We start from the raw sequence: 26,424 nt of genomic DNA, 5'->3' as shown, positions 1-26,424 counted from the left end.
ATACTGTTGCTGAAGTAATTGAACAGAGGACGAACCCTAAGTTACCCCCAAAATTAGTAACGTCACATTCAAAGACGGTTGCCCACTCTGAAAAGATGTACCACTCCAGCCTAACAAAGGAAGAGCGAGTGGAGCGTCTTCCCAATGGAGCGTCTTTGAATTAACTGAAGTGGTTGTGCATGCTCAGAAAGTGTGTAAATATTCCGAAAATCTTAATTTATTGAGCCTAATGTAAAATCCTGGTCATTTAAAATAGAGTGCAGAACAATCCAGTTATTCTGACGGAGGTATTTGTATTCTGATTAAGCTCTAGTCTCCATGTTTTCCTCTGTAGCCTCCAGTAAAGGACAACATGAGATCACCATCCCTGCCGGTCTGCCTCAGTACTGCTTTGACGGACTTTCCCCCGAAGCTCTGTACACCGCCACCGTCTTTGTTCAGACTCCAAATCTGGAAGGCCCAGGGGTCAGCGCCAAAGAGAGAACATGTAAGTGTTTTTGGAAATTAAGTTGTGTCATTTGAAAAAGAAAAAGAAATGTAACAGACTGGAGGTTCATCTGCGAAACAGAGAAGGTTTACTGGAAAATATGAACGCAGATGTTTGTAGCTAAACACAAGTCTGCTGAACTGAAGTCATGATCCGAGTAAATGTGCGACCCAATTGTCCCAACATTATATATAAATAAATGTGCCCACATTATATGAGATGAATGCTGTATGTGCTGTTTAAATGCAGTATAAACATCTGACATAAATGAAAATTTCTGTTTTTTATTATAAAAATACAAAACATAAATTGCAGATTATTTTTTACTTGTCTTTTTTTAATTGGACAAATAATGCAGTTGCCGCATGTGATAATCAGAAGATGGCTGAATAATTTATGTTTTTCTTATTAAACATGTAATTAAAATCAAACTGACTGACAAACTGACTGAATAATTTATGTTTTTCTTATTAAACATGTAATTAAAATCAAACTGGACATGTTTGAGATATTACACAACTCAGTGTTCAGATGCTGCCAGACTGCAGTGAGATGTTTATGTTCTAAGTGTTCTGCTGAACATCAGTCAGCAGCCTCCACATCACCGATGGAAAACTCCCTCCAGAGGCTGGCACCTCCGTTTTCCAAAAGGAAACATTATTGTAGTAACGAGCTGCATCGTTCCCTCGCCCACTGACGATGTGAACTGTGGTGTCTGCGATACGAAGCATGATGCGTTACATCATCTCACAGGACTGATCCCAAACAATGACTTCATCATACAACATGTTTACCGTTGCTCTGTATTTTATTATACCTGTGTTTATGGCTATGTAATGGTTTTTTGTTTCTCCTAGTGGTGAAACCAACTCCAGCTCCAACGCTCCCGCCAACCCCAACCCCTCCACCCACCATCCCCCCAGCATGGGCAGGTAAATGTCTCATGGCACCCGTAATCCTTTGTTATCAAACTGAAACTATATTTCATGTTTGTTTTTACACACTCCAGCATACAGATCTGTTTTTGGTTTCATGACGGCGCCCCCTGTCTGTGAATATACCAGTCAGAATACAATTGTTTTTCTGTCTATGTAGACAGAGCAATTTGTTGCAGACAGATAAAGCAGTAGGGTCACTGTTTCACTAAGAGCCTGACAGCCTGCTACATAAAAGAGCATCAGACTTTCAACTTAATGTCTCCTTGTAATCAACTGTGTTGCGCCTTTTTTTTTGCCGGGCAAGCGACCAAACAAAGCGGACTGCTGTCGTCAGTTTGCAGGCTTAAAAACGCACCTGCAATTGTCAAAATAAGTCGGTTTAAATGTTAAATGGTTTGGTCCTTAAGGCCCGGTCACACCAACATTTAAAATGGTTCATTTCAACACAGTGAGTGCAATCTGTGCCTGTGCACACAAGGCTGAATTAAATCTGTGAGAATTATTCGCGTCAAGTTCAACTTTGGTGAACTTTGACACGCAAATCTGTGTCTTTGACCGACAGCGTAGCATCAACAGTGCTGACCTTTTTTTAAGGGAACAGAGAGCTGGAGAGTACAAAATGAAGGAAGCTATCTTAGCTTATTAACTTTTATTTAACCTCCTCTGTTGGAGTATAAACTGCTCCACAAAAGAGGGACAGTTTGCAGCCAGTTAGGAGCCAGGAACCAAAGGTACAAATATGTCTATGTTTGTATAAACTGTGCTAAATCTGATTTTTATAAAGATTCAATTTACATTTGCACAAATGCTTTGTTGTTTTTGGAACTTCAGTGGAAGCTAAAGGAAGCGTAGAAGTGAATTGTTAAAACATCCTCCCAGGACTCCATAATGCTGTTCCACATTCAGAAACACCAGGTCCAACACAGCCGCTAGCCCAAAAAACTCTTTGAGGAAAACACGGATCATCCCAGGACTGAATGGATCGAGTCTTTTTCATTCAAGCTCGGCTCTGATTGGAAACTCCTCAATGCAGCGTTTTGGCCGAGGCGGCGGTTTGAGAGCTGACTCCTTCTGGATCCGACTCGTGCCAGCAGTGGATTAATAGCCGCCACATGTGCTGCGGGCCCTGTGGGGCGCATGGAGGGGAACACGCCTGTTAAGAACCAACAACTTAGGTGTTGAAAAAAAGATGACAGACCAGTCCAAAGAATCTGTTTGTGTCATTCGGTGTTGTGTAAAACTTGTTTATAAATCTCTGAAGAAAAGATAGAGAAGATTACAAAGTGTGCTGCATCACATAAGGCAAAGATTATTCAAAGCTTTTTGCCCACTTCATTTTTGTCTGAGAGGAACCCATTAACGAAAGCTCACTTTCAACCCTTCTGGTGACCAAATGTTGTTTGTTTTGTTTTGCCAGTATTTTTTTTTATCAGTGAAACCCATAATTACTATACATGGCCTCATCTCGTCATTTTTCTCAATCGTTTTGTTGCACGCTTTCAGCTGACTTTTTTTAAAATTATTTTTTATGCACTCCAGCTCGCAAACAATAATTATGCCGTGTGATGATGCCATTTTCTCTGTTGGTGTTTGTGATCCTGCCCTGAAGTCTGGCCGGTGGACTTTAAAGCTCCGTACTTGTTTTCTTGCCTCAGTTTGCAAAGGTGCCAAAGCAGATGTGGTGTTCCTCATCGACGGCTCCTGGAGTATCGGCGAGGAGAGCTTCACCAAAGTCGTGCACTTTGTCTACGACATGATCGGTGCCTTCGATATCATTGGACCCTCGGGAATGCAGGTTGGTATTGAAAAGGTTAATCCAATAGCAAGACAGCGGTGCGCTCCGACGCCATGCTACAAATGTTTTTTGTTTTTATTTACACAATTAAAACATTGTGGACATGTGCAGGAGAGGAAGGAAGCCACGGGCTCATAAAAAAAAGACTGAATCAAGTGTAATTATTAACATCCAACTGCAAGAGAAAACAATCATAACAGCAGCAGGTAAAAAAAATACTGTAAGAAAGGGAACTTAAATCAACAACACTAAAGGACGGATAAGGAAAGAAGGAAAATAAAGGTAATTTGACTCAATAAGATGTTTTTCCAACGGAGTCCTGCAGACATGTAATAAAGTAGATGATTTTATATTTGATTTGAAACCATTCCTGAGAGAGTGACCTCTATATCTAATGGTACATTGAAACGTTTACCTCACTGTTGTATGTTTTGGTAAGTCCTCTGAAGACCCGTAAGAATATTAATCCAGGTCTGAGAATGGACTTCATACAAAATGGATTTCAGTGTGGCCAATGTGCGCACTGCGTACACGTTTACACTCTGCTTAAACTCTTGGTTTTTATATTGGTTTGTTTGCCTCTCATGTATTATCATTACATTTGAGTCTCAGAGCTAAACATCAGTTTTTCTGAAAGACAAATTCCTATTCATCTCTTCTGTCCATCTGGATAAAGAAATATTTTGTTTGCTGCAAATTATAAAATGATTTTTAACCATTTTCCCAAGTTACAACTCACTAATCCATAAAAAGATCATAGCTGGAAGTGACACATCTCCTTGTTTGATTTATATGCCATGAAACAATTTAAAGCTTTCTTATCGGGTATATTTATCTATATTAATGTTCCGGTACCTTTTTTATATTTTCATACATAAAATGAAGTGCTGTCTAATGCACAGCCAGGTGTGCAGGTAGACCGGTGCATAAGAACACCTTCAGCACTGAGTCTACTGAAGGTGCAATGTTTCGGTTTATTGCATTTTCATTAAACTAAGCACTGACATTTGCAGGAATTCAAACTTAATTTTGCATATTTTCATACATAAGATTTTATATATTTTTCTTGCCTTATACTTGTAATTCTGCTGCTCTGTAGCTCTGTTACGTTGCAGTTCTTGGTTGTATGCTGTAATTTTGTTTTATTCCTGGTACTTTATAGCTTTGCTACAGTACGTTGTAGGTTTTGGTTGTTTAGTTTTTCTGTTTCTCCATATTGTAATTCTTCAGCTGCTTCTGTCCGCTCTGTGTGTCTGACACCTGTTGCATGTCTGTGCCTGCTGGAGGAGGAATGTCTCCTGTTGCTTTTCCTGAGGTTTCTCCATTCGTTTCCTCTGATAAAGTCGACTTTTGTGTTTTTCCTTTTTTAAAATCAAGGTTTGAGTTTGTCGTGTGCTGTACTGATGGTGAAGCCTTGTGGAACAAAGTGTCATTTGTGGCTATATATATGTAACTATACTTGACCTGATTTCTTGCTAATGTCAGTGATGTGACTTTCCAAACAGGTGTCATTTGTGCAGTACAGCGACGACGCAAAGACAGAGTTCAGGCTGAACGCTTATCAAGACAAAGGCGTCGCCATGTCTTCACTTTATCATATTCCCTACCGAGGAGGAAACACCAAGACAGGTTCGATCACACACCACACTCAGTCAGTCAGTCAGTCAGTCAGTCAACCAGTAGTTTTTCTGACGCAGTTTTCCTCTGTTGAGCAGGAGTGGCACTGAAACACACATATGAGAGGGCCTTTTCTATTGAAAATGGAATGAGGAGAAATGTCCCCAAGGTGGTCGTAGCGATCACTGACGGACGCTCTCAGGACGAGGTGAAGAAGAACGCTGCCAAGCTGCAGCACGCAGGTAACGACCCATGCTTTATCTCCAGAATATACTACAGTATCTTAGTCAACATGAAACCTGAATACCTTTTTTTTGGCTTTATGACTGCTTGATCTGCAGTGTGTGTGTTTTCAACCATTGAAGTTTCCCGTGACGGCTTAAGTTTGGTGATGACTGTTAGAAAAGAGAATAAATAAATTTCTGGAAACACACCGTTAAGCTTGTACCAATCTGAGTAATGCATACAACTGAAACCACTCTGGTTAACATTTTGAATTATTTTTAGCTGCGTTTGGATTTTTTCCCCTCTCTCAGGGTTAGACATCGTACGTTGCCTCTTAGAATGCAAACTAACAGATTGGTTGGCATGTTGACTTTATTTCTGTGCCCCGTCTTCAGGTTACAGTGTGTTTGCCATCGGTGTTGCCGATGTGGACTTCATCGAGTTGCAGGGGATCGGCAGCAAACCCAGCGACAGACACGTCTTTGTTGTGGACGACTTTGATGCTTTCAACACCATCAAAGAGAACCTGATTACCTTCATTTGTGAAACTGCAACGTCAAGTAAGTTTGCACAATGTCTACTGCAGCAAAACAGCCAGGAAACTGTTCCCCGTTGCTGAATTTGTAGTAAAATGTCATACATTTCTTTGTCTCTTGTTCCACAGCATGTCCCTTGATCTACCTGAATGGATTTACTTCACCTGGTAAGTGCAAACAATGATGTAGGAAGCTATTTTGGAGAAACGCTGAAATTCATCATTTACCAAAAACTGAAATCACTGCTGCCCTTTGAATTTGTCCTGAATTCCTCAGTCAGATGTCCAAAACTCCTGAATTGTTGTTTCAGGCTTCAGGATGCTGGAGGCGTTCAACCTGACAGAGAAGACCTACAGTTACGTTAAAGGCGTCTCTATGGAGCCGGGCTCCTTCAACAGCTACACGGCATACAGACTCCACAAAAACGCCTTCCTGACTCAGCCCACAACGTGAGTCTCGCATGATATAACTTGGATTTTGTTTGGTTTCTTTTGGAGTTTGGTTGAACAACCTCCATGGTGATTTTGTTTGTTTTTTTAATCACCATTTCTCCGGGGAAGGTTGGGTGAACAACGTTTTTCCAGCGCCAACCTGCTTTGCATTCATATAGTTGTAGATTTGAGACTTAAATATGTCTTGGAGGAAAGCTGCTCTGGAGGCTGAAATTACGCTCATAGCAACTTAGAACTCAATTGGTGGTGCTCAAGAACTGCCCGCTATGTGCAAAAGACGCTAAATGACTGGAACTTAAAATGTGGTCAGAATCAAATATTTTAGAGCAGTTGCTTGCTTTCGTCTCTTTCATCCATGTTTCAATTATGGCCACTGAGGTTTTCTGCCCATATTCTAAGATATATAGGTATCTACTGCTGTACTGGATAGTAAAATTTAAACATTTCGTCTTTTGTAGCAAAAATAATACAATTACTTTGTTAGCATGCAACAACAGCCCCGACGAAGGTTTAACAGACCCAATACTCAAATACTCATTTGAGCTGTTGATGCTGAATGCTAAAAAAGTCTTTTTTCTTAAATTTTTTTTAATCTCATTTAAATGGTGAGATGTTCAAATTTTGTTGCCCAGTACAGAAGAATATGTTAATTTATCTTAGGACAGAAAACCTAAATATAACAAGCTAACAAAGCTAACTCGTTAAGAGTAGTGTTCGTTGTTTTAGTTAGTTAGTAAGAAGAATATTTACAACTTTTGCCCCGCCCCCTGAGTTATAGCTCAACCAATGAGCTTAACAGGGTGTTGCTCTTAAAAAGACACAATTTGGTTTATTTATTCATTTTTATATTCATTTCTTTTTATTGGTGACCATTTTCTGGCCGGTAGCAGGATGCTGAAATGCAAAAACAATTACAAAATCTGTCACCATATTTTCAGTAACGCAGCAACAATGTTTTCACCACTTAAACGCCAAAAGTATTTAGTTCTTGACGACGTCCAAGAAAAGTTCGTAGACCTAAACCTCTGAACTCTGCAGGGGAAAAAAATTCACTGCTGAGTTCAACCAGCACTTTGTCCTGGAGCTTCCCCGGTGACGCTGCAGATTTGTTGTCATTGTTTATCTTTTGAACACTTCCAAGTTGATAATGTCACTAAGATGGAGCGTCCTGCCCAGCTGTGTCCACACTGTTTGAGCTCATTGTCTTTACAAACTGGGTCAGTGGATTTACGACGCTCTGTGAGGATCAGGCAAGACTGAGCTGCAGGTCCTGACGGGAGTGTAGCCTGCCTTAAAACAAGTGTTTCAGTCCACTCTGGAGCTGTTTCACACAACAAGCCTCCATCAGGCCACTGAGTGCAAACCCAACCGCAAACTAGACGGTTAATACTGGCCTCCGCCCAGCACAGGCGTCCCATATCCAGAATGTCACATGCAACACCAAAGTGGTGGAAAACAGCTTGAGTTCTGACTGTTTACCAAGTCTGACTTTCCAAAATGTGTAGTGACATCAGAGAGACAAATGAGAACCATCCTGCTCTGATTTTAAAAAAAAAAAAAAAAAAAAAAAAAAAAAAAGGAGCCAGTGGTGGAAAAATGATTAAAATCCTTTTTCTCATGTAGATGTAGCAACACCCAAATGAAAAAACACTTAATTCCAAGTGAAAGTAAAAAAGTCTTAGCAGTTAAAAGATAGTTTGGTTCGAAAGCAACAGTACTCGTTTTAGAGAATTGTTCCTTCTAGATCAGGCCTATTCAATTGGCGGCCCGCGGGCCACAACCGGCCCAGAAGCAGCCTCGGAGGGTTAACCCTGCCTGGACTGGCAAGTGCCATCTAAGTTTCCTGGTTTTATAATCTGGCCCAATTGAATAGCCCTGATCTAGAGCGCTACATTACTGATGTATTATCATGTCAGCAATAGAGCGTGGAACAGCTTCAGTGCTTCTTGTCATTAATTCTCTAAACTCTACTTGATGGATGAACGTCATTCTTACGAAAGACATTCCCTCATTTGTTCTTTTCATGATGGTGATGGAGAGCGCTGTCTAAGGGCGTTTTCAAACCTATTGTTTGTTTCTTCTGGTCTGAATGAGTGGATGATGTGGTAAACTTGTTGTGTTTTCCCATTAGTTCGGTTTCTTTTCACACAGAAAAAAAAAAATCAAGCAACCCACAATGCATCACTAAAGCCACGAGAGAGCAGGAGAGAGATATCACTCCGCTCATTGGTTAGATGTGTCGTCAGCACAGTAAGAAAGAAGGCATCGTACTTTGTTTCTAGTCAAAGTCCTCGATTCATTCTCTGGCTAACTGTGGATTTCCCTTATCTGCACTTAATGTGCAAAGCACACCGCAAGTTTTGGAATTGGTCCAGTAGATCGCCTCAGCCGGCAGCCGCGAATCAGGCTGCGATGGCTACAACGTAAACCTTGTGGGCAATTGCATGTGTCAAAAGTACATCACTAAATGTGCTTGTTTTTGCCACCGAGAGGCTCAGATTGTTATTCTAAGGGTCTGACAACATTATGGAAATAACAGAGATGCACCTTTTTGTGAAAGAGTAAGATGACTTACCCACTCACGTTTCCACCGTCGTCTTCCTGCAACAACTCACCTCTCGCAAGATTTCCGAGCGACACTTCTGTTTCTGGTTAAACAAAAAAGGGTTATTCTTTTCAAAAACAATTCCAAAACTTTTTCTTAATCTATTAGTGATTTAGACCCGAAAATATGTAAAAATAAGGCCCAGGTTTAAAAATACCAGAATTACCTCAAAACATGCAGAGAACGCCCCGTAGTCGGGTGCGAATCATGTTCTCGCCAAAAACAAACCGCTCCAGAATTTGTTCGTGACCGGACCAAGACCCACTTCCTTTGAAGGGTCTCGTGCCGTTCTTTTGGTCCGCACTCGAGTACGATTGCTGTGTTCAGATCTGCCCAACTGCACCAAGAGGGAAAACAAACCAGAATCCGATTCAACCAGACTTGGGTTCGCAGGTCTGAAAACCAGAGGTGTTCAGATGGGTTGAAATGGGACTATGAAGGCGATAACACATAATTCTCCCAGGGACCTCTGAAGTCTGGATTAGAGTGACGGGTAAACCCTGACATATTTACAGTAAATCTAACGTGTGGTCACTTTTTGTCTCATGAACAGAGAGATCCACCCTGACGGTCTTCCCCAAGCCTACACTATCATCCTGATGTTCCGCCTCTTGCCCGACTCGCCCACTCAGGCCTTCGACATCTGGCAGGTGTCGAGCAAAGATCACAAGCCAGAGACCGGCGTCACTATTGACCGTAAATATCATCCTCTGTCCTTATCCGGTGCTGTTTGTTGTGAGAAGGAGGGTACTAGCATGGTACTGTGTGTGGGGATGTGGAGCAGCTGTGGCTCATTGTGTCATATCTGATCATGAAAAGAGTTGACTGGGGTGTAATGAGCCGGCTGTGCCCTCCGGCTGCTTCGGTCTCAGTTGATAACCGAGCCGACTCCTTTTACCGCAAGAACCTCATGTCATCGAGAGCTCAGCTGGCTCTCGTAAAGCCTCAGTTTCAGTCTGTCAGCAGGACTCTCTGGTGGGCTTCAATAGAAATCCTCCAGTGATGATCGCTTGTTCTGGTTCTTGAATAACAACCCTTTGGACGACACTGAGGTTCAGATCCTCTACAGGGAGAAACAAACTCGGCATTATTATATAAGGAATAGTTTGACATTTTGGGAAATATGCTTAATAGCTTTCTGGCTGAGAGTTAGATGATACGATCGACGATGCCAAAGGTAACTTGCTAGCGGTTTCCAGTCTTTGTGTGAGTGTGGTATCAGTCTTTTCATCTAACTCCCCACCAGAAAGCAAACTATTACTTTAAAGCTGGGAACCAGTGCTAAATACATACATATTACATTATGACAAATGTTTTAAAATCACATTGACTTGATGCTCAGATGATCCCACTGTTATGTAACACTCTTCAGACGCGTAAAACAAAAACACATTGTTAGTTTTTAAAGATCAGTTTACTGAATATCAAGGACGATTCAGCCTGTCGTATAATGTCGTCTGTAAATCTGGAGGATCTCTGAGAAAATAACCCTGATAGTCACGCAGATGTTTGTCAGGGTTATCTGAGCTTCGGCTTGGAGACCGAAAAGATGTGTGCATTCACCAGGCAGGGAGGGTCGAGCAAAAGACACTGCTGAGTTGCATTATGGGAAGTGAAGGATCCAGTGGTTTTGGAGCTTGATTCATACTAGGGAATATCTCGGCCTCTGCTTCTTCAGTTTCCACCTTTCGTTTTTAATCTGTCAAGATAGGAGCATATCATAGGGCTGGGCAATATCACGTGTAGATTCGTCTAGTTTGTAAATATGGTTTCTGACTGGACAGAGGCTTACAAAGCAGGATATCTGAATCCCAAACCCTAAAAATGCTCCAAGATAAAATGTGCAGGTTGTCAATGGTGACCAGTAACAGGCCTCATCAACAAATATTGGGGTTAAAACTGCTATGTTACTGGGTTAAGATGACCAAATTAAAATGGCAGGTTGGTTAGTAATGTTGAGTGGAAAGTGTGCTCTGCTGTTCTAAAAATAAAACTTAATCTAATGACTTTATGTATATAAATAAAATATCCTGCTCACACACTGAGAATTTATTCCATTCACTAATGCTTTGAAACACTACCTATTCCAACTAAGTGTTAACTTCCTGCAAGTCAGAGATTCAGATTTGATGTTTTTTTTTTAATTGCCAAACTTCTGGCAGAATTGAAATAAACTTTTTAAAAGGCTTTTGATCTCGTTCAGCCTCATTTTCAGGAAAGTGAACAAGACATAAAAACTGTCTGAAGGAAATGAGTCACAGAAAGAAAATCCTTGCAAAGCAGAAAACTGCCCAAAGTGCATGTGAATCGGTAGCTGCAGTTTGTTCCTCTCATGTAAACATCTTCTTTATGTTTTAGACTTTTGCATGATTACATTTGAGCCACAGATAAAGCCAGGTCTTATTTTCAGGAGCTTGTTTTCAGTACAATTTGGATAATGTTTTTGTGAATAAAGCAAAAAAACTTTACACTCTTAGCTGAAGCATCTAAGTCACACTTCTTCACTTCTTCTTTCAGTGCACTTCCTTTTGAATGTTGACCTCAGGATTCATGTAAAAAAACAAAAGGAGATCAGTGTGTAACATCTTTTTTTTTTTGTCACCGGCTCTCTGCTCAGCCTCCAGCCAGACCGTGTCCTTCTACAACAAAGACACGCGCGGGGAGATCCAGAGGGTCACGTTCGACACCGATCAAGTCAAGAGGATCTTCCACGGAAGCTTCCACAAGGTAAAAACAGCACACGCTCAAACTGCACCGCACTGTACAGTAGAGGCCACCGGACAGATGCATTGTTGTTTATCTGTGCTGGATTAACGCCAAAGGATTATAAAACACTCGAGACAGAAGTGACTAACCTGCTGCGTAAAACAAACGCATGCAGACGTCATTCATCATGCAGAAAAGATGCTTAGACAGCAGAGAAAACACGCAACAGATATTAAAAGCTGAGAAAATGTTTCCAGTGTGGCAGCATTTCCCCGAGCAGTGCTTAAAGTCCATGCAGGTATTTTTGGGTTTCAAACCTGTTTTAAGTTGAACAGAATGAAGCTGAACGTCAAATGTGTCTTTAATAGTTGAGTTATGTAACTTTTTTTTTTTTTTTTTAACCTCTAAGCGTGACCGCGGCGTGACACATCAATCAAAACGCGCCGCTTTGTTCTCGCTGGACGTCCTGCGGTCACACAAATACTGTGGATGCCTGAGATTCCAAATGTGTTGTATATTACAGTCCGAGCACCTCACATGCAACTACAGACGTGTTCCTGAAAAGTTATGAGGGCTCAGACAAACAGATGGTCCTCTGCAGGTTGTAAAACGCAGGGCCGTGTGATGCGATATGCTAGACAGCTATCCTGCTGACATGTAAAATAGATTTTTAGTCCATTTCGCAAGATGAGACTCATTCACTCGAACCCCAAAAGCGTCATGGGCTGCCAACAAAATAAGACACGTACTACTTCTGATGGTCAGACCCTTGTGATGAATTTGGACAAAGTTTTCAAGGATTTATTACAATGCTGGACTGTCAGACTGCCTTGAAGGCAGCGAACCGCCATATTTTTAAGGTTTTAGTAGTATAATCTGCCTTGCATTGTACCTGGATTATTTTAAGGACAGGGAATTATTTTTGAAAAGGACCACAACAATTTAAGATTTGTATATCTTATTTATATCTCATTTTTATACATATATAATATATTTGCTGTGTCATACAAGAAGAGCACAAGACCTCTTAGTTCCAGCTGCCATCTTTGTCTGGTACGGGCAATACAGTTGTATCTTGCGAAATGGGATACAAATCTACTCATTTGGTCTATAAAATGTCAGAGCAGATGGGAGTTTGCTCAGTTGTCATGGAGATGGTTTAGTTGTTGTCGCATGGCCTAAAACAACTGAGCGAACTCGATCCACTGAGAGAGGCCATGTGATGTGGCTAAAAGCTTATGAAAAACAAAGTAAGTGGACCTTGTGATGAGATTTGTTTGTCAGCAGCATAGAAAGAAAGGTTTTTGGGGAATGTCTTCAAAAATGTTGCCAAACCACCGAGTTTGGTTTTTATTTATCCGTAAGTACAACGGTGGCTCCTACAGCATCTGTGAGTGATGTAACTGTCACTGCAAAGGTTTTTTTTTTTTTTTTTTCTTTGGCCTGATGACTGACAGACTCTGCAGTGAAGCTCTGGCTTTAAGGACAGTTTCCAATCGGAGGGAATGTGTTCTATACTGTAGTGGAGGTCACAGCTGTGGTGCCGATAGCGACACTCATTTACAAGACGTACTGCTGGGGGAAGCAGTGTGGACAGGCGTGCAACAATATCACAAAGTTTCACAAGGATCCATAAGCTCTTCTGCGAGGGGGAGACCATTAAAAATGCACTGCAGTCCCTGCTGGGACGCTTGCCTGGAAAATATTGAGTCACTGCTATTGCTATTAAACAATTACATCAGAGCGGCTGAGGAGCGCCAGCAGGAAGGCGGAGCTTCTCCTCCATCCATCTCTCTCTGCAGTTTCCCCTCTCTCCTCTTGACTCAGGAGGAGTCTCGGATGGCAGACGCTCGGTCTTGCCTCTGTTAGCCGACCGCAGGGGAATTCTTGGTTTTACCTCCCAGCATGCCTCTGTACACTGCGTCTGCTGCAGTGCGAGATTTCAGTGACAGCAGGGAGGCTTTAAAGTCCGTCTCTCATTGAACAATTTGTAAAAATAGAGGATACTGTCAGTGATTTAGATTACCTGCTGTACTGTGGTGACAGCTGCCCCCTGATAATACTGCTCCTCTCTGCAGGTTTAGCTATAATTCATTCATTTTTGTCGTAAAATGTCTTTTTTCTTCTGCAAGTTCTCTCTTCCCTCGGGCAGGAAAAATGAAGGCAGTTGTGGAATGTAAAGAGGGATGTTTGAGTTTCTCTAACACATGAAAATGACTCTATTTGTAAAATCCAGATGGGATCAAAATTCACCCAGTCAGCTTCAAATTAAAAAGGCTTTTTTTCAGAAGGACTTTGTTCAGTTGTGATACATTTCTTATGACCTTCAGGGAGGAAGAGAAAGTGTTGCAGAATTGATCCCTGGGGTGAAACTGTTCCACAGAGAGGTCAGAGTAAGCCATGAACTGGAGATCAGTATCCTGCTCAGGGACGCTGCTGCAGGGTGGACACATGCAAGTCACGAAGGTTGAACCTTTTGATGCTTTCACTCCGAATTTTTGCCTTTTTCTGTCGCTGAACCCTCCGGCAATAATGAAAATAAGTGGACTGAAGAATCGTTTTGTGAACGTAAAGATTTAAAAGCCTGTCAGTTACTGGGACGTTTTGACCTTGCTGTCAGCGCGTTGCAGAAACATGATTTAGAAAGTCTCCTTAAACCTGACTGTAGGCTCCCTGTGAGTCGATGAAAGATGTCAGGTTCCGCCACATCACCGCGCCTGACTTCGCTAATCCCCTTCCCCTTGCAGCATTTTACCAACCAGCTAACTCCGCACTGGATGGATCTCTGAAATCCCCCCGCAGATGTGTTTAACAGCAGACATCAGTCAAACACACAGGTCTGTTGTGGATACCTGAAGGGTTTCTGAGCGTCTCTGTGGTCCAATGGGACTAAACAAGGATCTGACTAAAGATCCTCCCTGTGAGCTCTGCGTTAACTATCAGCCATCGCTGGATGATCTGCGCCAACTGCAGAGAAATAGATAAACAGTGCTGCCAGTAGCTGTCCTTTCAGTAGAGACTCAAGAGACAAAGATAGGAAATAAAGATGCTCTGACTAATGGGGACATCTTGGAGATTAAGAGGGAGATTCAGAGCAAGCCTGAAAATAATGTCTTTTAAATTAGGAGACCCGAGGTCAAAGAAAACTGTCCATCTGAAACAAGGGAGCGTGTACGACCTCAGCACAGATGACCATTTTCATCTTTATTTGTATAAACATCCTTCTATAACAGCCTATAACTCCAGACATCAGCATGAATGGTAAAAGGTGCCTGAAGAGCCTGTAAAACACAAGTTGTAATCAGGTCCATTTTTTTTTTTAATTAGAAACACAGAAACATAGAAGTAGAGCTGATTTGAAGATTTTCCTAGTCGACTAGTCGTCGAACTTTTATTATATTATTTAAATTGATATTTTTGGGGCATCAGAAAATGGTTTGAGTTCCAGAGCTGAAAAAGAATGTTAAAAGTAACATTAACACTGTGCTACATTACAGAGAAATACAAAACCGTAATAATGAGCCTTTAAAATATAGATTTTACAAGGGGCACGAAGCGAGCTGCCTGTTGCTAACGGCAAAAGCGGTAACGTTCAACTGCTGTGAGATCTCTGAGCTGATGGTCACAAGGTTACATGAAGTAAAAGTTTCAATTTAATGTCAGTGAGGCTCAAAACATTTTTAAAGCTGGAAGAACAGCTTGAAAAATGAATGAAGTTCTGTATTCAGCACCGCCTTTATTTTGGCAGGTCTGATGCCAGTAATAGCTGATTATTATTGTTCAGAGATTCACATGAGACCAATACATCAGTTTGTTTTTTACAGGAACTATGGATCAGTTTCCTCTAAATCTCAGAGGATTTTCCAGCCTGACGAGAAGAAAATCTAGAGCTTTTTCACTTTTGGCACGGACCTGATCACATTTAAATATTGGCAGATTCAGTACGACCATATCAGTGCTGTTATTGGAAACTCCAGTGTCCACAGACGAGTGTGTCCTGTGAAAGTGTTGCGAGCGACACGCTGAAGCTTCACCAGAACCTGCTGACTCCTCGAAGCTGCTGAGCGTCAGATAAACGCCTGAAATCTTAAGTGTGAATGGAAACACTGCTGTGCTTCCCTCCCCTGAAGTATTTCTTGGACGCCTCAGCGTGGCCGCGGTCTGTTAAACATGCCTCTGTGTTTCCGCGGACGCTGACTGACCACGAGCAGCGAGCCGCGGGCTGCCACAGCTGCCAGCCCGTGGCTTTGTAAAGCAACGTTTTCCCTCCTCGCAGCTCAGCTGGACTCATTCTGACCGGCCGCTGCCTCAGAGGGCCGGCCTCGAGGGAAAAGCTGTTGTAAAGGCAGCGCTCATGGCTCACCGCAAAATGACATCATGAGGAGATGTGGCGAGGGAGATCTGAGTAAGGAGAAATGCATTGTGGTAGTGTGTGTGTGTGTGTTACAGAGATAAATCCACTGCTGCCTCAGTTACTCTGCAGTTAAGAGTTGAAGCGCTTGCCCCAATAAGATCGAAGGAAGGAATTTTGGGAGATCTGGCTTCCAAAATGCGAAGCATTCCCAGGTTTTTGGGGGGAAAACGGAGGAATCTTTGAGATGTGGCTGAGCAGCATATCCGACTAGATGAGCAAAGGGAATTTTTTACATAAAGCTACTGGTATGTGGGGACGCTTCAATCCGCTGAATCAGCCCCGATGCTGACCTTATTAAGTAGACAGGGTCTCTGCTCTGACACGACGAATCCACAGTAAATAGTTTCCTATTTTGCTCCACCTTTCAGCTGTGGTGAACTGAGATGTGTAAATAATAAAATACTGCTTATACTACACCATCACTTCCTGCATGTGCTTTCACAATAAGGGGACTTTTATGTAAAGACAGTGGGAGAACTTTACTGTGAAACTGGAATATTCACGATTAGCTAAAATGATCAAAAATACTTTTTTGAAGATGCTTTTTTCTCTCTAGACTGATTCCGAAACCTCAACTCGGAGTATCTGCCAATACCACGTACCGATTCCATATCAGTGCTCATTTTTTTTACCCCAAATTTAAAATCTGTAAACCTCACTTTGTGGAACTCATTGGAATAATTTGTATGTAAGCTAACATGAGGAGCAGTCTGTCAGGACTGAATGAATGCAGCTCAAACACTGAACTTTATAATGAAACTGACAAACTGTATTTAATGTCGTGGCACCAGTACCGATCCGCTGTATCAGACCGGTGCATCCTTAACCAAAAACAGACTTTTTATAAAAGTTAATGTTCTGCACTTTTTGTGGGGAAGTCGTGTTGCCGCTCAGAAAAATAACATTACATCTTTTTTTACAATCAACTTTTAGCAGCTGGAGTAAAAAAAAAACACACTCTGGAGGAGATCCGTAACATCTGTTTACAAGTTCGGTTTTATTTCATCAGGAACTAGAAGAAACAAAGACAGGATGCAGAAGCATGCAGTTAAGTTAATTAAGTGCCTCAGCTGTCCTGTGGACACACAGAGGACAACGAGTGCAACAACCGACTCTGAGCCACCGGTAGTCTTAGCATTGTTTGTTGCATGTAGTAGACGAGTTGAACGTGATGTCTGGATATGGTAAAAATGTAATGGACGTTGGTGCATTACATTAAATCACTCCCTATTTACTATAAAGTGCACTATATTTACTGTGAGTGTAAATGAATCCACTATATTGTGCTCTCAAACGTTTAAAAAGCGTGACTGACTTATGTGTTACAGTTATGTTAGCATTGATCAGTACTTCCTGATATCCTGAGTTAGATATTGGATTTGGGACAGAAAAATGTTGTAATGTTGCATCCCTACTGGCTTGCTATAAAGTAACCTCTTTAAATGCCCTGTTTTCCTGAAAATAAAAGCAATGGTAATAAAAGTTGCAGTTTTTAGGGCATTTGGCATCTTTAAATAGGCGCATACAACAACATGGAAAATGACCAACAAGGTGAGGAAGTGATGTTTTCATTCATTTTATTGAGACTTTAAATTCCCAGATTGCTCATAGCAACAGGAAGGAGTTCCAAGCCAAAGCACCCTATGAGTTTCTTTCTATACAATCCAGCATTTGATCCATTTCCTTCTTTCTGCCGCAGCGCTGTGGCTCTGATGGAGCACGTTTTCTTCTGAATGAATAGAAATCAGCGCTGGTTTTCCTCTGTGTGAGCGCTCTTACATTCCAGCAGTGTTTTTAAATAAACAGAACTACAGCGGAGACGATCGAGTCACGTCCACCCTGAGCTCAGGCTCCGCCGGCAGACTCAGCATAACCTAATAATTTGCAGGCCATCAGGATAAAAACCAGACACAAGACTTGGTCGTAGAACAAAGAATCTGCCAATAAAATCTATTCTCCTTTTTCCCCCTCTTCTTCTTCCTCTCCCTTTCTCTCTGAAGCTCCATATCCTGGTTTCATCCACCGGTGTCAAACTCAACATCGACTGCCAAGAAGTGGCTGAAAAGGAGATCAAGGACGCTGGAGAGACATCCAGCGATGGCTACCAGGTTCTGGGCAAGATGTCCAAGTCCATCGGCTCCAAAGGAGAATCAGCAACCGTAAGTCAACTCTGATCCTGCAGCGTTTCCACAGACAGGAGAGCAGGAAGGAGCGAGTCAACGGTGAATGTACAAGGATTAGAATTTATTTATTTTTACTTTTAATTTGTAATTTTAGTATTTGAATATGTTAATGCCCCGAGGAGGATTATGTTCAGCAGTCTGCAAATACAACAAAAACCCAAACAACAGATGTAATAGAAAGAGCTGAAGCATTATAGGCTCCAGCCTAGCATCCAGCCTCAAGGGAGCACATTTTCTTTCCCAAATATTTAGATGTATTTTGGGGATATGGTAGCTTAATTTCTTACAGCATGTGCTGCCAAACACTACAGAGAAATGTCAAAAATAAAAGCTTATCATGGAGTCTACAATGACCCAAACAGTGTATGCTACAGTGTTACCATGGAGCTACTATCACTGGACACTGTGTCTGGTAAAGTGGTAACATGAACACTGGAGGCAGCGTCACGAGCACATCATTTCCTCACATTAAAACAAGTCTGAACAGCGGCCACTGTGGCCAAAAGTGGCAATTACAGAATAGTGAATTTTGCCGACATTGTCAAGGATTGTCTTGACTCATTTTATGGATGTCATTATAGTCTGTAGTTAAATGGGTATCTGTCAGTACTACATTCAACAACAGCATATCCCATGAGTAAAATTCACACCAGACAGGACATCAGTGGCGCATTAGTGTTACCAGTCTTCATCTTTTCAGTCCCTCTTCGTCTTTACTCTCCTCAGAAGCAGCTGTCCTGTCAGCATCACAGACTAGATTCTTTTTCATTTATTTCACTTCTCCAGCCCACCTACTGTAAGCTCTGTGTGCCCATCGTGACACTGGAGGTCTGGATCGATCAATATGGATATAGTTAATAATGTAAACATCATCATGCGTCATGAACTGGTTCACGTTTCAGACAAAAAGGAAGAACACACATGCGGTTTGTAGCAAAAAAAAAAGAAAATTTATTAAAGAAAACTATTTCTACAAGTGTTGACATTTTATCAAATGAAACTATTCTTCACAAGATGTTGCCGGTGTGGATTTCCCTTTAGCCACTGGCCTGTTGTCAAAGCCTCATGGGAGCTGTAGGTTTCGAATGCTGACAAGACAGTAGTTAAGTTAGATAAAATGACGCGGTGTTTAACTGTTACTATGCAGTTTAGCTCAGATGGAGAAAACTGTTTCATCTTATCAGACAGACTGATAATAAAAAAACCCCAAACCTGTTTTCTAGTAATATACATGTTAGAGTTGCTTGGGCCTGAATTCAACATTTCATTTGTATGAGGAAAAAGTGTGACTTATTCATTCAAGTTACACTCACTTTAAAGAAACACTTGAACGCAAGATGTAGTTGTGGCACCCTGGAACTCCTTCGCGGCTCGCTGTGACATTTCGGCAGTTAGCTGGGAGGCGATTTTAGGATTCTGGGACACACGAACAGAATCACGGCTTGAACTTAATTAAAACGAACACATTCAACAGTGGAACTGTACTGTACGTTAACGTGGTTGCAGTATGAGACGTTTCCTGTCTTTCCCGGGGCTGATGGGACTCAGCTGTGCTTCTATTTGTCTTCTGGGAGCTGTGAAGGGCGTATCAGAGACACATGTACCACAACACCATTTCCATGTTTTCTTTTTTGTTTCCTCTCCACAGTTCCAGCTCCAGATGTTTGATATTGTCTGCAGCTTGGGCTGGACCAGCAGGGACAGATGTTGTGACCTCCCGTCTATGGTAAGGGAACCCCCACCTCCATGAAAACATGGACACAGGGCCTTTTAACTTAACATGCTTGATGTGCACATACTCTTCCAGCATCTCCATTCACCTCTTCAACCTGCAGCCAACAGTTGAATGATGGTAAATCTTTGGCTGCAGCTTCGACTTTAGTATCCAGATAATCAACTGTTGTGAGGCGAATATTGAAATGGCTGGAGTTTATGGCCTGTAGACTGAAGATTTTCTTCCCCGATTTCATTTTGAATTCAACCCTAAACACAAAATCTAAATTATTGGCAAAATAAAGCAAAGAGTTTGTGGATTTTCAAGGCCTGATTAGACACACGTCTTGTTTTTTAAACAGGAAGTAAGGACAATGTTTAGATGCTTTGCTTGTGGCCATAGTTAGGTCATATTGATATGTGAGGCTCAATGGAAAATCAAGGCCAGATTTTATTTTATACTCACAGACCTGAGATTATTTCTGTGTCCAGTGCAAGCTCTAAATCCACAAGATGCCCCAATAATCTCTAAAACTCAACATCTGCTTGTGTGTAAGTGTATTTTTTCCTGTTAGTTTGTTTCTGTGGTGCATCCTGGGAATGTTAACTGATCGTCTTATAGAAAACTGTCCACCAGGTTTCCGGGACAATGCTAAACTTTTTAATGACACATTTAGTTGCAGTTTGAAGAAATGATAACCTCCTGACAGTAAAAAACAGATGAGTGTTTGTACTGTAACACCAAGCTGCAGGTCCTAACAGCTCTCAGCAGTCAGAGTGTGTCCTTGATTTTCTTACAGTCGTTGTTCAGACTCAGCAGCAGATCAAAGCTCAGAGCAGCGTAATCAAAATCAGAACTGGCTCGAATCAAAGAGCAAAATAAACCGGGTATATTCGATACGCAGGAGTGTGAGCCAGCTGATGAAAGGACAACAGGGCGTGAGATATAATACAAAACACAATGTGAGTTTCAGAATGCAGAGAAAGCAGCTTAGATCCATACAGAACTGCGAATTTTCAATTTCAATGCTACGATCAGCAACACGAGGTGAACAAGCAATCAGACAAGTTCAGTTTAATCCAAATATATATATATTTTATATGAAAATAAAGGCAAAGATACAAACTTACTACCTGAACTGTAAATGTCTTTTGACCCACTGTACTTTCTGTAGCTATGAGCCACACGGTTTTCCGATGCATTGGACGAGTCTAACGGACATGTTGTTTCTGTCCACTTTCAGTTTTTGACACTTTTGGATCTGGAGCAAACAGTTATAGTTAAGAGCTTTTTTTAATAAGGTGCAGCATCTAACATGTCAACATAAAGCAGTCCTCCATCAGAGTGAAACATGCTTTACGCCAATATGTTTGTTGCTGCACTTTATTAAAAAGCTTTAAGCCACTACAGATCCTGCCTCACTGTCCTGTCTGAGGCACCAGTTTAAGCTGATGTGTGGAGATTCTGTCCACTTTATTTGCTTTAAATGGGGATGTAATTAAACCTGCATTAACTAACTTTTTTTGGCCACTTTCGGGCAGCACAAGCTGTAAATGTTAGCAAACAGGTGCGCTTATTAACACATACATAGTTAATTTAACCCAGCAGCCTGCTGATAGTTACAGCTGTAACTGTCTTGTGGAGCGCTGATGTACTGCAGCTTGGATAGAAAGAAAACAGAAAATCTGAATAGACTTTGGTGATCATTTGTAGGCAGTAAAGAACATAAATAAACACAAACATGAACAACATATTTACATCATCGTAGAAAAGCTCCCTTCATCCCTCACACATCAACTCCTATTAAAAAAAAACAAAAACCTGGTGTTTCTCAAGACCGTTGCGAGGCTAAAAAGAGGAACATTTGTTTGCAAGCAGTTAAATTTTGGGCATCAGCAGCAGCTACAGTATGAGACTTTTAAATGCAGCACAGCGCAGCCTGTTAAATGGCCGGACTCTGGCTTTTCTCAATGTGAAGGTTTCTCACTTCAGTCCCAGCAGAGATCTCCAGAGACGCTGTAACAAATAAAGCTTTGTCTGAGCGCAGCACGTCTGCAGTTGGACGTCCAAAAGATTTTGAAAAGGATTCAGCTCTGGTGCATTATTATCTCGGGGACAGCTGCTTGATCCGCCCGTTTAGCTGACAATTATTAAATGATCCGAGATGAGTGTGGAAATATACGTCCCAACAGTTTCACATCCATGTGAAAGCAACTTCTAGTTAGTTGAAAATTCTAGATAGCTAATGTTACTTCCGCTCACAAGGAGAATATGGAACAAAGCCCAAGACGTAGATGATCAAAAATATTCATGTTAACATGTATGACGAAATGTGGGCCAAGAAAAGAGATCCGGAGAAAGAACAGAGGGGGTTTTTCCCAATGGAGAATTGAAAACTTGAATTTTATTCAATTTGCTAAATGACGTCATGTTATCGTGAAGAAATTAGTTTACACTTCAATTACTGCAAGCACGTTTAGACTATTTTCAAAATGATCAATAGTCTTTTTTCATTTTTCTATAAAAAGTAAGACAACATTTACTAGAAACACCACTTCGTTTGTTTTGAGCAAAGTATAAAGCTGGAAGTTTACTCCAAACGAAACTGAACGTGGCCTCAAAAGCTGAACTGCCGATGAACACTGACTGTGACTGTGTGTCCATTTAATGAACTTCACACCAGATTGAAGTTGTGAATTTACTAATTCGTTCAAAGGACACACACACACACTACCACAAGCTAAATTCGGTTAATTCTTGATTAATTCTTTCCAATTTAGTTCCCAACTTGCATTTTTGCCGGTACCGAAACGCCAAATTTGATTTTATTTGGAGTATGTTACCAGCCATATAATAAGTGATGCTTATTAACTGCCCCATAGAACAGAAGAAATAGTTGAATATCACTAGACTTTACCAAAAAAAGTAACATTTGTAGGATCATTCAGACGCAATCTGTGTCAGATGTTCAATATCAGTTTTGAGGGATGTGAGATTGTGCAATAAATGTTTGGCTGCAACAAACAATTATTGTCATTATTGATTTAATTGATTGGTTAATCTATAAACAGTCTAAAATGGGGAGAAAATGCCATCACGATTTCCCAGAGTGCAGTGTGAAGCCAGAAAACACATTTCTATGTCAATAACAATGATAAGAAACACACACAAAGAAAACTTGAACCAGTAAATGTTTCTTCTTGATAAATGACTTACACAGTTAACTGATTCTTAAAATAACACACTGTCTGGGGAAGAAGCCAGTGTTTTCTGCGTCATTTCATGCCGTATTCTGATTGGTCGGTTTATAGACGACGGCGGTCGTAGCAGCAGATGAGAATTTGGTCCTAAACATGTGACACTCTAAGTTCAGAAGAAGACTGTGTTTGGTTATCAAAGCTCTCAATTGGCCGTCAGCGTGTCTGTGTGTAATCTGGGACCGCAGTGTGAGTGATGACTTTCTTCTGGGAGAAAAAACAGTGCAGGGGCCTTTTTTTTTTTTTTTTTATAGGTTTAGGCCACAAAATCAGGCAAATAATTAACTTTCACACTCAGGAAATGATTTTAGTGACATTTGTAGTTCTTCGTTTGAAAGGCTGCTGTTAACAGTTCTGGATATCTGACGAGATATTATCCGTCTAACTTGACACAGTATCTGCCTCCCCTCAAGGCTCTTCCTGCTTGGGCGTCCTTGGAAGTCCTCCTCTCCAGGAGGCTGAGTTTTTAGATTCCTGAACTGTTTTCTTGAGGTTTTACTTTCACAAAAGCTTAATTTCATCGGCGTGCTGAAATCTCTGAACCAGAAAATGTACCCCCCTCTTACTGGAACATCACTCAGGGTGCCATCACACAGATTTGTTCTGGCGTTCTTTGTCTGTGCAGCCGCTCAAGAAAACGTCACTTCAGGGCATCTTGGCTCTGCTGTTTGTCTTTTGCAACAGTTTAACCTACAGAAATGTTGTCTAAACTGTTTACCTCTGCACTGAAAAGCAACACTGGGCAAACAGAGACAGACTGTGTTACACGAGTTCAAAACGTTTTTGGAGGATTCTTGAAGGAAACACTTTAGATTTCTTTCTTGTCCTACACACCTTTTTCAGGACGCTCATTCACAGTTTATTTCAGAGACTCTTATTGTTTTGAACCGTGACTGTATGAATCATCTGCTGCTAATGAAGCGACATGGACGCTGTTAAATGTTAACTCCACTCCAGCCCTCAATCCAAAGTTAAATCAGTTGAAACTTGGAATCAGTTTTCTTTGGCTCGTGTGATTCAGTTCTTTCACTCAGCGACTGTCTTTGTGTTTTTGACTGTTGAATTGTGTGTTTCTTTCTCCACCAGAGAGATGAGCTGAAGTGTCCGTCTCTTCCCAACTCCTGCACCTGTACCTCGGAGGGCACCGGGCTGCCAGGGCCTCAGGGACCAGTGGTAAGAATCACCTGAATCCATTATTTACAGAAGCTGGAAGTCACCATAAGTCAAGTACAGTTTTACTTCCATTTTAGAGACTTTCTATAGGAAAATCTTGTACTTTAACGCCATTATTTAAACAGCTCAACCCGGTCTCCTAGAAATTATGTCTATACACGAAATCGTTTTTGCCACATATGTTTTGGAGGAAACGTGACTGCTGCCTCGATTATGTTCACTGGCAAAGTTTTTTCCAACTCAAGAAGTGCGTATACTGTTTGGTTGGGTAGATGGTGGCCGTGCAGGACTTGGACACCAAACACCGGGGTTCACGTCATGTGTCCCATGTACTGTTAGGTTTAGGCAACAAAAACAAGTTAGTTAAAATAGTACTCCACCTATAACACTGTCGGGCTCACGATTGACGGTTAAAAAAACAAAAAAAAGGAATCGATGCAGCAGAGATATTATTCCACACATTCTTCCTTGTCAAAACCTGGCACCTACATTACCCACAATGCAACTCAACCGCTGACACTCAGAGATGTGTCATGCTAGAAGCGGCTAATGTAGCCTGCAGCAGAGATGAGCAGCTGCTGAACTCACTTCTTTTTAACTCCACACCAACAGATTAGTTTCATCTTCAAACTTGTAGTCTTCAGCCCCGACCGACGCCGACTCAAGTGACATCACTTGAGGACATTTAGCAGACTTCACACAGCTCCCTCTGAGACACTAAAGGCTTTATACGACTTTTAAAACACATGCAGTAGAACTCCCCAACACCTGGAAACAGCTGAGGTGGAAAATCAGTGGAGTTTTCCTTTAAGGAAAGATCGTGGTTTTGATGAAATATTGAAAACGTTGACTATTTCAGTTATTTAATAATTTCCTGAACCTTCACCAAGTGCTTTGAGTCGCCTAAACAGAACCATGAAAACATTAGTCATGCTTTAGTTGCCACAAGCAGATATAACAAAAACATTACGTTCTTCTTACGTTAATTAGTGGTATATAAATGTAATTTCTAAGAAACAGGGTTGGAGTTACTTGTTACTGTGTAGATTTCGATTTTACATGCAACATAAGAAACATGGCTTACTTGTTTCTGGTCAATGACACGTTTTACTGAACCTGTGGAGAAGCATGTGATCCTTCAGCCGATCTTTTTTGGGGGATTTTCATGCTTTTATTGTTCAGTCATCTCAAATTTTGGGGATTTAACTTTCTATCATCCCGGGATTTGTAATAGAACATGCGGTAACTGCGGTATTACTACTTTTACGTTAGTAAAAGTTATGGTTATTTATTTACTGTATGTTGTACAAGGGAGAATATTGCGTCCTGAAGAACATTAACCATGGCAAGCTTCTTTGCAATGCCTCTTAAAATCTTATAAGAGGGGGAGAAGGTAAACTGTGGTGCAGCATGACGAAGGCCGACCTGTCTGACAGTTCCCCTCTGACTGCACTAACGGACGGATAAGTGGATAACACTGGTGCTGTTCTGTTTCTTATTGTCAACAAATCCGATGAAAATACCAAAACCAACAACATGTCAGTCCGTCTCTCAATACTTTCTGACTACAAGATGAATAGAGCTGTTAAAGGCCCTGAAAACCTATTTTCCCAAGCAGCTTCTTACTGTGAGGGCTGGGATCCCGCGCTGACACGCTATTTACTGCCAAAGGTTGGTCACTGTCAGTCTAATGAGTCCTTATGAAGGTTAACTGAAGTTTTGAAGTGTTAAACTCCAAATAAATAACACCTAAAGATATTTTTGTGACTTGACTACTTACTTATCAGGAACATCTAAGGTTATACTGAAGACTTGAAACCAGGTTTTCAGGGGCTTTAAGGTGGATTTCCCTTCCATCTTAAAGCCCCTGATATTTGTCAAAGTTGACAGATGCACCTTTGGTCTTTGTTGTGTTAACATGACAAATGTTCCTCCTCCTCAGGGTGCCCCCGGCAGCAAAGGTCCCCGAGGTGAAAGAGGAGAGGCCGGTTCTGCTGTGAGTACCTTTTGTCATCTTTAAAACTTCACCTTTTTTAATTAACGCTTAAGAAAAAAAGTCCAAGACAGTTTTGTCTGAGCTGGATCAGACTCTTCAGCTATCAGCCCTCGATGAAAACAAGATTGTTTAAAGTACGAAAGCTTTGAAGAGGGTAAGAACATCTGATTCCACTTAATGAAAGCGTGTTTTTGCTTTTTCTCCCTGATACGAAGGGGAGGTTTGGTTCGATCCGAGCAGCATTCCTCATCTCCTGTTGGTCTTTTCCACAGATTGCAACAGAAGTATACTTGAACTGGGATGAGATATCAGCAACAAATTCCTCC

General features: G+C 41.4%; 1 protein-coding gene and 1 long non-coding RNA gene across 9 annotated transcripts in view; one reads left to right on the top strand and one right to left on the bottom strand.

The window, feature by feature from the left end:
• The window catches only part of col12a1b (collagen, type XII, alpha 1b), a 150,708-nt gene that overhangs the window by 109,299 nt on the left and 14,985 nt on the right, over nt 1-26,424 (top strand). For all 8 annotated transcript variants that reach the window (XM_044169248.1, XM_044169244.1, XM_044169246.1 and 5 more), the window contains 14 exons: nt 335-487; nt 1,345-1,419; nt 3,081-3,220; nt 4,726-4,849; nt 4,936-5,079; nt 5,458-5,622; nt 5,727-5,765; nt 5,909-6,047; nt 9,209-9,351; nt 11,273-11,382; nt 17,776-17,934; nt 19,607-19,684; nt 24,016-24,102; nt 26,045-26,098. In XM_044169248.1, the coding sequence (XP_044025183.1) occupies nt 335-487; nt 1,345-1,419; nt 3,081-3,220; nt 4,726-4,849; nt 4,936-5,079; nt 5,458-5,622; nt 5,727-5,765; nt 5,909-6,047; nt 9,209-9,351; nt 11,273-11,382; nt 17,776-17,934; nt 19,607-19,684; nt 24,016-24,102; nt 26,045-26,098 (1,610 nt within the window). The remainder of the gene's footprint in view (nt 1-334; nt 488-1,344; nt 1,420-3,080; nt 3,221-4,725; nt 4,850-4,935; nt 5,080-5,457; nt 5,623-5,726; nt 5,766-5,908; nt 6,048-9,208; nt 9,352-11,272; nt 11,383-17,775; nt 17,935-19,606; nt 19,685-24,015; nt 24,103-26,044; nt 26,099-26,424) is intronic.
• LOC122863115 lies at nt 7,604-9,202 on the bottom strand. The gene is made up of 2 exons (XR_006374914.1): nt 8,822-9,202; nt 7,604-8,698 (listed from the first exon to the last, which is right to left on the bottom strand). It is a non-coding gene; the product is annotated as an uncharacterized LOC122863115 (long non-coding RNA).

This window comes from Siniperca chuatsi, linkage group LG16 (genome assembly GCF_020085105.1).
Source record: "Siniperca chuatsi isolate FFG_IHB_CAS linkage group LG16, ASM2008510v1, whole genome shotgun sequence".
In the NCBI taxonomy this organism is placed as follows: domain Eukaryota; kingdom Metazoa; phylum Chordata; class Actinopteri; order Centrarchiformes; family Sinipercidae; genus Siniperca; species Siniperca chuatsi.
This window is presented reverse-complemented; position numbering and strand designations above follow the sequence as displayed.